Raw genomic sequence first — 11,556 nt, 5'->3', positions numbered from 1 at the left:
AGGTAACTGTCCATTAGCTTTGAGATAGATAGAACACGTAGTTAGCAAGCTAACTAGCTCGTAACAGTGCTGATACATAGAAGTAACGTAAGGACCGGACCACTGGAGGGAGAAGGAAGAGAAGTTATTTAACTTTAGCTCGCTCTCGAAACAACAGAGCACCAAAGTTAGCATTGTTTTAACCTTGGTAGCTATGAACTTGTGATCCAACGCTAGCTGGTTTATTCACCTTCTATTAGTCGCTAACCCCAACTACACTTCGCTATATCCAGATAGCCAGAGGCTGGCTATTTTTGGTGATTTTTAAAAGCCGACTTTTGAGCCTGGTAAGTAACCTGACATTAGCTTGCTATTGACTGACATGGGCCAGCCTGTTGCTAATGTTAGCTAAGGAGGCTAGTTAGATCTTTTTCGGTTTTCGAATGATTGGCAGGAAAGCTAAATTGAACAAGGAAACTGTCGTTAGCTCCACAGTTAACTAACTGTTAGCGAAACAAGTTTAGTTTTGTAGCTTTAACGTTAGCGTTCGTCGGCTGATGTTGCTAACAAGCAGCTAGTTACACGCTTCAAATATTATAAAATAGTTTGCTGTGAGCGAAGTTCGTAGGTTAGTTAGCGATAGGCCGGTTAGTAATCTAAGTTTAATGTGTTGCAGAAACTAATGTAACCTAGCTATCCTTGATATCAGTGATATTCGATAAACTTTGCTCAGTAACATAGCACTGAGTTACGCAGCAGCTGTCCTACCAAATGCTTAAGGAAACACTTCTTGTGCATTTACGTCGTCAAATTTGCAATGTCAGGTTGATACACTGCGATCTCGCAACGTTAGTTAGGTAATTTATGCTATTTAGCCTGTTAATAGCTAACTTAAATCTTAAACGCTCGGTAGGCTACTTAACTTTCCTTGCGAAAACTGCCATTAGCCAACGTTACTGTGAATCCTCTTAAAAGTTTTAACGTGTAGGGGCAGGTAGTGCAAACGTGACAACCATGTCGTTTAACAAAAAATAAATTTAAATGGTAAGTTTGATGAAGTATGTGGCTAAACAGCAATACTAGGGTTACAAGTAACGTTAATGTTTGTTGCCAGGTCAGATACTTTGTATGTTAGTGTTACCTGCTAACTTGGCTAAGGTGACAGATTCACTGCAACATTGTACCTAGGCTCGTGCGAACATTTTGGTCAACGTTCGATGTCAACTTCACTTATGGGTGGAGACTACCTACAGACATGCTCCTATCCATAGTAAGCGTTTAAAGGCCGCTAGTAAATACGCATTTCTAACTCCAGGTTACTATCATCTAATTACCAAACTACGACACATCAGTACTAGCTTGGTACGAAACAATCGTTGATCTAAAATGAGTCGGCTAAATTTAGTGACTAACTCGCATCTTCCATTTATCCACAACAACTCAAAACATGTGGTATGTTATCCTCACTGGCTACAGGCCTAATCTCCATAATCAAATAATTCCAATTTAAGTAGTTTAATTTGATGTCATCTACCTTACTGCAAGAACAAAGCTGCTTTATTCCGTTTCCCAAGATTAATTGACGTTTACTTAATTATCAGAACTGAAGCGCAATACAAGAGTTAACTTCTTATAAGAAGTATTCATACCAGGATCGGTGTTCTCAACAAACAGTTAAATTCCAATCTACCTTTTCAGTTGCAATCCTGATTTCTCCTTGACGTAAGACCTTCTGATATTCATGTGTATTTCATCGAAGACTTAATTGTTTACTACTCTTATCAATCAGTGGGAGACATGCGGGTCACTGTACAAATTGAGGAACCCCTTTTGACCAGTTTGCGAATAAACAACACATCTTTATGATCACTGTTATTTAAAATGGAATAAAAGAAAAGCACACCACATCTTCATACAGCCAGGTCATAATATGCTTGAATAATACTGTATGATAATGACACTTCTCTGTTTCACTCAAGTGAAGACCACCCGCTGTCAGACCGCCATGCCGTTCCCCTTTGGGAAATCTCAGAAGAGCCCAGCAGAGATTGTTAAAAGTTTAAAGGAAAATGTTGCATGTTTGGAGAAGTTAGAGACTTCTGACACAAAGAAGATTGAAAAGGTGAGAAAACATACAATAAAATCAGAATGACAGGTTTTTTGTTGTTTATGTTTGCATAATATTTGAGTACCACTACCACTGCCCTAATTGTTTACTTGAATTCCTCTATAAGGTTTCAGAGGAGGTGTCTAAACATTTGGCTTCCTTGAAAGAGGTGCTCTGTGGCACAGCAGATAAAGAGCCCCAGACAGAAGCAGTGGCCCAGCTTGCTCAAGAGCTTTACAACACAAACCTCCTGATTTCGCTCATTGCTAACCTTCAAAGGATTGACTTTGAAGTGAGTATTAAAATGATCTTCTTTGTGCTGCTTTAGAAATTTATTTGGGTATTATAAACTAGTAAATGTGAATCTGTGAGAATCCATGAAGATGACATTGTCCTTTGAGGCCTACAAATAAGTCAAATATTGACATGTAACCAAAGTCAGAGTGTACGCACCCTCACACAGACCACTTACTGTTGGACTGAACCATCTGTTTTTGAACACCAGGGTAAAAAAGATGTGGTCCACGTCTTTAGCAACATTGTGCGCCGTCAGATTGGTACACGCACCCCCACTGTGGAGTACATCTCCTCCCACCCACAGATCCTCTTCATGCTGCTGAAAGGGTAAGTTTCCAAGCCTCAGGACATGTAGATGGGACAGCACTCTAACCATCTATCCTGGCATCCTGTATGACCAGAGTGAGATCTATAAGTTTGTTGCGCATGATTGACTGCACTCCCACACATTGTAGGCTGTGGTCAGTCTAGAGTGAGGAAGTATTTTTTAGCATGTGGAATTGTGCAATGGTTGTAGATGTTTACAGCTGCAACACAAGCCTGTGGAGTAGAATAATAAGGAAATGAATAAATGTTAGCCTCAACTTCTCACGCTATCCCTACACATTGTCACTGAATAAACACAAACACAGGAAGCCCTAGGTTCATGGTTGTTGCATGTAATGTTTTAACACAGCTACGAGAGTCCTGAAGTGGCCCTGAACTGTGGGATGATGCTGAGGGAGTGCCTGCGTCACGAGCCTCTTGCACGTACCGTCCTCTTTTCAGAGGATTTCTACCGCTTCTTTGGCTACGTTGAACTCTCCACTTTTGACATTGCATCTGATGCCTTTGCCTCGTTTAAGGTACGTCTCCTCATCAGGCTTTAAGAGATGAAGGTCTGTGGAATTAATTTGATCCTTCATGCATTATGAAGCCTGGTTTTGTCTAATTTGTTGCCTTATGCTCATGTTTAACATGCCCCTTGTTTTTTTCCTGTGATCAGTTTGTTGTTGTTGTTGTTATTATTGATCTTTGTACAAACCGGGGGAGGGGTTTACAGACATCAGTAAACTAGTGTTTACTAATTGTTCCCTGACAGATGTAAACCCTACAAATATAAATTTATATAGAAGTTGCTTTAGAGTGACATCAAAGTAATCATTAAGTATCCTACATTCTGGATTAGGAACATATGAGATTTCAAGTAAATCTGCTAAAACAGTTCATGTTAGACCAAAACCTAGAAATAACTGGACAATTGGTATGGATAAAAGTAGCAGAAGAAGAAGCGTGGCGTATGTGACCGTAACATGTATTTTGTCATTTCATCTGGAATCTCTGGAACAGGCATAGACTGCAGAGAGATACTGTTGTAGGTCTGCAAAAACACAAACGCTGACCTGTGGCCAATCCACCTCAACAGATGTCTATAGTACTAAGCGTGTGCACACATTCCCAGCCAGTGAAGCTGACTTAGATTTCACTGTTACCCAGCATATAGCAAACATCAGGAAATTGCAATGCTTAAGAGTTATCATAATAACATAACCTTAGCTAACATTAATTGTATAGTTGCATCACACATTTTAATTTACTTTAAAGGGATAATCCGGAGTGAAATGCACTTTAGATAAATTTTTCGGACTATTGGGAGTACATACGTTGAGTTGACACCAAAATCATGTAATTCGGATGTATTTTGAGAAAGTTCGAGTTCACCGTTTTTAGCCAAAACTCGTTAGCCTGGAAGTGACCGGGGCAGGTCCTTTCGCCACTACAAAACGCTATTTGTATACCTCTTCTACTGTTCCAAACAACACTACACTTACGTGGTAGTGAGTAGAGGGTCCCTAAAGCCAAACCGAAGTATCCCCACGTCTTTATGTGGTCGGATAGAGAGTCCAGAATGAATTTAATCGAGTCAGTACCTTTCCGGAAATGTTAGTAAAGTGTTGTTGAAGCGTTGCGCAGCTGCCGCAGCGGCATTTCCGGAAGGTACTGGCTTTAGGGACCCTCTACTCACTACCACGTAAGTGTAGTGTTGTTTGGAACAGTAGAAGAGGTATACAAATAGCGTTTTGTAGTGGCGAAAGGACCTGCCCCGGTCACTTCCAGGCTAACGAGTTTTGGCTAAAAACGGTGAACTCGAACTTTCTCAAAATACATCCGAATGACATGATTTTGGTGTCAACTCAACGTATGTACTCCCAATAGTCCGAAAAATTGATCTAAAGTGCATTTCACTCCGGATTATCCCTTTAAGGGTGCAAAAACGTGTGCTTAATTTTTTACTTTGGTTGTAAGGGTCTTCAATAACTGTGATTTAATGTTGAATATGAGCTTTATTGCTGTATTTTAATCCATTGCTTTCTTGGATTAGGACCTCTTGACCAGGCATAAGATTATGTGTGCTGATTTCCTGGAGACAAATTATGACAGAGTAAGAACATTTGTACTTGATCACTAATCTTACTAGTTTTGTTGTCTACCATCCCAGAGCACTAATTGGGATTTTCCTATCAATTTCTTTTGTCCTTGTAGGTGTTTACAGAATATGAGAAATTGCTGCATTCTGAAAATTATGTTACCAAGCGACAGTCTCTAAAGGTAAGGCTCTCAAGCAACCTTAAATTGAACCTCACTAAGAGCTATCTTGTGTGTTCTTTGGTCTGAACCTTCAAATACATATTATGGTTACGGTTACCTTGCTTAGCAGACGCCTTTGTCCAAAGTGAACATTATGGTAATGGATATTAAAGAGTTTATTAGTTTTATACACAATTGTTAGAAATGGGCAAGGTTAAGATACAGTGGTAGTTTAAGAGGCCATGTTTATTTGTAGTTGGGTTATCGTTTTCTCATTCCTTTATCTTTGCTATTGCAGCTTCTGGGAGAACTGCTACTCGACAGGCACAACTTCACTGTCATGACCAAATACATCAGCCATGCTGATAACCTCAAGCTCATGATGAACATGCTCAGAGACAACAGCCGCAACATCCAGTTCGAGGCCTTCCATGTCTTCAAGGTGTGTTACTGATTGTTTTATTCATGGGAAAGGGTGGCAGTGTCAGGCAAAGGTGGTGTACTTCTCTCCTGTATCTGTTTACTTTCTCCATGGCAAAGAAGACCGGAGTAGTGCAAAGACCAGAGTTAGTGCCCCAAATCGAAACTGTTAGTTCTATTAGTTCCAAGTGTAAAGTTTGAGTACTGATCGGATGCCTGTGTATTTGCTCTTAGGTATTTGTGGCCAATCCCAACAAGACTCAACCAGTGTTGGACATCCTGCTTAAAAACCAGACCAAGCTGGTTGAGTTCCTCTGCCACTTCCAGACGGACCGTTCTGAGGACGAGCAGTTCTGTGATGAGAAAAACTACCTGATCAAGCAGATCCGGGACCTGAAGAGGCCTGCGCCGCCGGAGGAATCCTAAATCAAAAGAGCTGCAAGGAAACATGGCGTAAGGAGGGAGATTTGGGGTGGGAGCAGGGACTTGCTGAGGTTTCAAAGGAGGAAAGAAGAGGTTGGAGAAGTCAATAGAAATGGCAAGAAAGGGGAGAGGATTTTAGATGGGCAGAAAGCATTACAGGGCTGAGGGAGAGAGAGTGATGTCCTGCAGACCCCCAACTTCCTCTTTGCATTGACCTCAATAATGGGAAAAGGATAGCTAATGTTCTTGTACGGGAAGACCCTCTCATTTTCCTTAGTGTAGGCAATGAGAGGGACATTGTAAGGAGAGGAGTGAGTTGGACCCACACACACTCCATTGACACCGTATAGCCAGTAACAAAGGTGTGAAATCCAACTCGATTTCAATACCTCAAATGTTTTTCAAGACTGTTTGGTGGAATAGCCAGAAAAATGCTCTTTCCCCATATGCAAACGCATCTCCATAAGAGTTAACCGTTTCTCTTTAACATTAAATTTCACCGGAAATATTTGATGGAGCATAATTCTCAAACCTTAAGAGTGTATATGATTTCTCATTGTTACAAGCCTTATAATTCTGAAATGGGGGGAGGACAGCCTTACAGACGGTCTTAGAAAGGCACTACAGAATGTCCTGCCACCATTTAAACTAAATGAACTTTGAAGCCCCACAATGCGAAAATTGGAATTTAACCTATGCCGTCACTTTTCACCATACTGGGTAGTCTGAAACATTTTTCAACGTGAAAAGGCGATTCTTCATACACAGGAAAAAGGTCATTTTATCCAGTTTAAAAGCTTATTTTAGTAAATTCCATTATCCATACTTACAAGTCACATACCAACCTGAAATTCCTTTAAAGTCTGTCAGGTTGCCTTGCACGTTGAAAAATTATGCTTAAGTGGTACCCATTATGTTGAAAGGTGACAAAATAGGTCACTTACTCAACTGACACCCCAAAGTTACATAGTGCAATACCAGGCGTTCTGGATGTAAGTCACTAGTATAAGTCAGTATACCATCAACATTATTTTGAAGCTGTTATGTTAAGGTAAAATGGTTGAAATTGCTTTAAGGCTTTTTACTCAATAGAACTATTCAAGAGTAAACAATTATGTAACTGTCTGGCGCTCTGATGCCGCACTTACTAATAATTTCCTCAACATCTTGGTTGTTTTATTTTAATTGCCCCTTTGATACTGGTTTTTCCTCTGTGCTCTCTGACAACAGTAGTATTTTGCTTTGCTTGGGCTAGTTCCTTATGAATTGTATATTAAGTATTGTAGGTATGGTATTTAATTTTTGCTTAAGGTTTTAGGGAATTTTCATAGTCAAACAGCAGAAACTTTTCAGGGTTGGGTCAATTTTAGTTATGTATCAACACATGGTACACTTAAAACAGGACTTACTCAACACCCTGTACATATACACTGTAATAATATTGTAGTGACAAGATGGACATTTTGATGCTTCTCGGATGCTGTTCAGATTCCTAGGCAACTGCTTGGGATGCCAGGTTGCATTCCACAGTTGAACCTAAACAGAAGAAGCAGTTGAAGTAGGCATCAACAAATTGACCATGAACATGGTTCATACTCCAGCCCATTACCTGCACTGTCAAACTTGAATGAGCCAAACTGTGGTATCATACGTGATCTTATGATAGCCTCAGTTCTACAGTTTAATTGGGTCCGTTTCTATTTAACACCTTCCAGTAGCCTTTGTCATGGCCACTGGAAGCTGTTTTGATGAAATGCTAAAGGGTTCTACTGAGAAAAAAGTTGTCCTAAATGGTATACCTTAAGTTAAATTTATATTCTATGTAATCTGTTTGCACAAACATGTTTTCTTATATACCTCATAGGTTTTGAGTTCCTAAGTGCTGTGTACTCATTTCTCCTTCACAAGTTTATTTCAGTTGATAATATTGTGGATGATGGGGGCAGTAGTCTGAATTATGCATGCTATAAAACATTTGAAATAAAATATTTGGCTTCAAACCATGTGAGGCCTGCACTTAACATGAAAATGCAAACCCTGGCAGTGTGAACTCCAGCCAGGCCAGGAATTAATTCTGTGCATAACCCCCCACAGATGTTTGAATGTGAAATTTGGTTGCGGAGTGGCTATATGGAGCTTTTGGGCTTCACCCAGAGTTGCTACTTAAGCTACCTACTGCAGTGGTGCTGGCCAGAACTATTTAACAATGGCCTGTGGAACTCTGCTTGAATGTAGAACACAAATCCAGTAACCTACAACGTCAGAGTTTTAAGGTCATCCTCTCATCCCACAAGCGTTGTTTACCACAGCTCTATGCCAGCAGAGGTCTCCATTGTATTTTCATTTGGTGTTTGCAGAAACTTGCTGTAAAGGTTACATTTCCTCCCATTCAATCTTCAATCCAAATCATTGAACACAACAAGCGCACACCTTTTGAAACTGTGCAAATCCAGGTATACTTATTCAAACTGTTACTTGGTTTTATCTTTATTTAGTCTCAGATCTTGGATTAAGATCTGCATTTTCAGGCAGTTTGAAAGAACTGATTCTCTGCGCCACTTCTGTTTTAGCTTCATGTACATTGCTCTTAGAAATATTTTTCTCTGAACACACGTTACTCCAAAGTTTTATAATGCTATTTTTACCCAACAAAGTTCAAATGAATATAACTCGCCTGTGCAGTGAATACTTCAAATGCAGATTTAATATAGGTTTTATTTCTACAACTAATCACTGTGTCAGTGCCTTCTTGATTGAATGGGAGTGAATGTAAATATCTTGAACCAGCCTGCTACTGTACGGCTGTTTTTTTTTTTTCTTTCTTTCTTTTTTTCAACCAATGAGATTTTTAGGACATTTATATTGTTGTTGGTACACTTCCGTAAGGACACATTCTGTGGTTTTGGTTTGGCTGTAAATGTACCGTGTATGGAAATTGTTTGGGAGGGGACACATTCAACCCTCGACACATGGCAATGTTTTCAAATCATAAATTATATTTTTCAGTATGTTGAAATGCTGCAGACTTGAAATGATCAATTTTTCATGATTTGACTACATCGCTGTGCATGCCGTTACGCCTATCAGATTGAAAGTACTGTTTACTACTCTTGTTGGATCACCAGCAAGTGCAACAGTGTTCAACACTGTCGAGCAACAGTCTTCACATTATCTATTCATCTGAACATGTACACTGTTTACTTCTGCATCCACACTGCAGAAGGTGTCCAGCTGCATGGAAAAATGAACTGTTGCAGTATGCCTGTGTAAATGGGACATATAATGCAGAGAGGAAGTGCAAATTTGGTGCATAGAATGCCTTGCTTTGCTATTAGAAAGCACACAAAGTGTGACTTGAGGAAAAATGTCAACTCCAAAAACTAATATATGATTGCCTTTTATTGTAGTGCAGGTTGAGAGCTGAGGTTTGCCCCTGGGGGCTGAAAAGTATTTTTGACATCAAGTGCTCGTTGTGATGAATGTATCAATCATGCATGAATACTAGTTTCAAGAGCAGCACTGTTGAATCCAGTCTGGAGTCTTCAGCTTAACTTCGCCCCTCTCTCAGGGAGACAAAAGGATGAGTGCTGGACAAAGCGGACTACTTCTGATGTAAGCTTTAAAAAAACTACCCTGGTTTCACATGGTTATTATTCTGCTGCCGCTTTGAAGACTCAAGGTTGAATTTTGTGATGTCAGTTAAAAAGAATATTATTTTGGTGACTTATTTTTCCAAACTCTGTCAGGTTTGAACTGTAAATGTTTGCTATGCTAAGTATTTTTTTTCACACCTTTGCCTTTTCCATTTTGTTCCTGTATGTTTCATTTTCCAAATATTTTTTTCCAACTGGGAGAGGATTAAACATGTACATAAAATTTATTTCAAAAGAAAGTGTGGAGGCATATTAAAATAAAATAAAGAAGTAATTATATTGTGTTTTTGCTTCTTTTCCTTCAGCCTATTATAAGAATAATTTAACAGAACAATTGAACAATGGGGGGGATGATAAAGTAACCTTTCTTACTGGAAATAATTTCAAGTCAAAACACTATTTCAGTGAAATCCTTAACATTTCTTTTAAGAAACTATTTAAGGACTTCTTGGCGCATGGAGATCTTGAGCGATGGATATTGAAATTGAGGGCATGATGTTACCACATCTACTCTTCTTTGAAGACAAGAGCCGTGACTCCTTTTGGTAATTGTTCAGCATTTTCCTGTCATCCAGATTGTTTGGCGAAGTGTTTGCGGAGGAGTTCAAGGGCTGTCTGACTGCGGCAATGATTTGCTGCCTCTGTTTCCAACTTGGCCCTAGTTTCCTCTAGTTCCTGTGTAACCTTCTGTAGGATGACATTGTCCTCCAGTCGAGTTGCCTCCACCAGCCTCTTCTCCTCAACCTTGTGATGCTCCTTCAGTCTCTCCAGCTCCCACATTAGGTCGGCGCATTTCCGCTGGGCATCCTTCATTTCCTCTCTCCCTGTCCTTGCAGCGGCCCTCCAATGCGCCATCTCCTCTGCCATCTGCCTGGCCTCCGTGGCTCGGGCCTGAACCTGCGTGTCCTTGGCCCGGCCCTCTGCCTGCTGAGCCTCCAGCTGCAGTGCCCAGCGCGCAGCCTCCTGTCTGGAGAGGGCCAGCTGCTGCTCGCGCTCGTCCAACAGGCCTTGCAGCCGCTGCCTCTCCTGCCGCTCCACTTGCACCTCAGCCTGTGCCCGTTCCAGCTGCATCCTCAGCCTGCGCCGATCTCTTTCTATTTTGCCCATTGTTTCACACAGCGTTGACAAATCTTGCTTGTTCCAGATGCAGTCACTTTCCTCAGGTTGCTTGTTTTGACTCTGTATTGTACTGCTGGCCTTAATTTTGGTGGAACTGGCTGCTCCTGACACACTTGCTGAAGTCACTCTCTTGGCCAGATTCTCCATCAGTAGTTTTTCCTCTCTTTGCTGTTTTTCTCTCAGCACTGTTTTATAAATATCATTGCCTTCTGCACTCTGCAAGCATTTGGGTAGTGAATGGTCTATCTCACTGACATTAGTTTTCTTCCTGTTTTCTTCTAAGCTCTTCATCACATCCTCCATACTGAAGTGCGGATGAAACAAGTCCTCCACCCAGTGAGTAGGCTCGTTTACAGGTTCTGCGTCTTCTGTGAATTTTGCTTCCTTTGACATCATCAGCACTATTAAAGTAACATAAAAGTTTAAGTGAGGGTTTTTGTAGTGATACATGTTCAGTTACAATAGGCTACATTTGCATAATAATAAAGTGATAGTCCTACAGGCTACTGCTGCGTGCGTGCACGAGTGTAGGCCACTGATCTATAATAGATCAGTGGTGTAGGCTATTCCAGTATTGTCCTGCGCGCGTGCACGCGTATTTTGAGGGCTTTCTTTTAGGTCTATGGGGCTAACTTTCTGTACATAACGTAGACAAACGCACAGTCTCCACCTGGTCAAGCTGAAGTAAAGTAACGACGTTGTGAAAACTATTCATTATTTACATTTGAGTCTGGCCAGAAAACAATGTAATACTTGGCACCTCGGCATGGCTAAAAACTGGTGTAAGCTAGTGTAGCCTACAACTTACAACTTACAACTTACTACTGAAATGTGCGCTGTCAGTAACAAAGGTATGAAAGTTGACAGACGCGCTGGCAATTTAATAATTCAGTTATCGTTAGCAATAGCATTGTATCGATACTGTAGCTGTATTTCCTGTGTAGTCTGAACTTATCCATCTTACAGATGTTGGAGAGCTGGAACAAGTCC

At 40.6% G+C, this 11,556-nt stretch overlaps 1 protein-coding gene across 1 annotated transcript; it reads left to right on the top strand.

Moving 5' to 3' along the window:
- The first annotated feature begins 29 nt into the window (after positions 1-29).
- On the top strand, positions 30-9,726 carry cab39l1 (calcium binding protein 39, like 1). The gene is made up of 9 exons (XM_062524052.1): positions 30-326; positions 1,959-2,101; positions 2,214-2,378; positions 2,592-2,710; positions 3,060-3,228; positions 4,746-4,805; positions 4,907-4,972; positions 5,250-5,393; positions 5,606-9,726. Exons 2-9 carry the CDS (start codon positions 1,985-1,987, stop codon positions 5,795-5,797), a joined length of 1,032 nt encoding a protein of 343 aa, XP_062380036.1. The 5' UTR covers positions 30-326; positions 1,959-1,984; the 3' UTR covers positions 5,798-9,726.
- The last annotated feature ends 1,830 nt before the right edge of the window (positions 9,727-11,556 follow it).

Source organism: Sardina pilchardus, chromosome 21, assembly GCF_963854185.1.
Source record: "Sardina pilchardus chromosome 21, fSarPil1.1, whole genome shotgun sequence".
NCBI classification, from domain to species: Eukaryota; Metazoa; Chordata; class Actinopteri; order Clupeiformes; family Clupeidae; genus Sardina; species Sardina pilchardus.
The sequence above is the reverse complement of the archived record's forward strand: the minus strand, read 5'-3'. Positions and strand labels throughout refer to the sequence as shown.

Coding starts and splice junctions, on each gene's coding strand:
- cab39l1 (XM_062524052.1), top strand. CDS start 1,985: ATGCCGTTCCCCTTTGGGAAATCTCAGAAGAGCCCAGCAGAGATTGTT. Junction 3,229..4,745: donor ATGCCTTTGCCTCGTTTAAG/GTACGTCTCCTC, acceptor TTCTTGGATTAG/GACCTCTTGACCAGGCATAA. Junction 4,806..4,906: donor TGGAGACAAATTATGACAGA/GTAAGAACATTT, acceptor TTGTCCTTGTAG/GTGTTTACAGAATATGAGAA.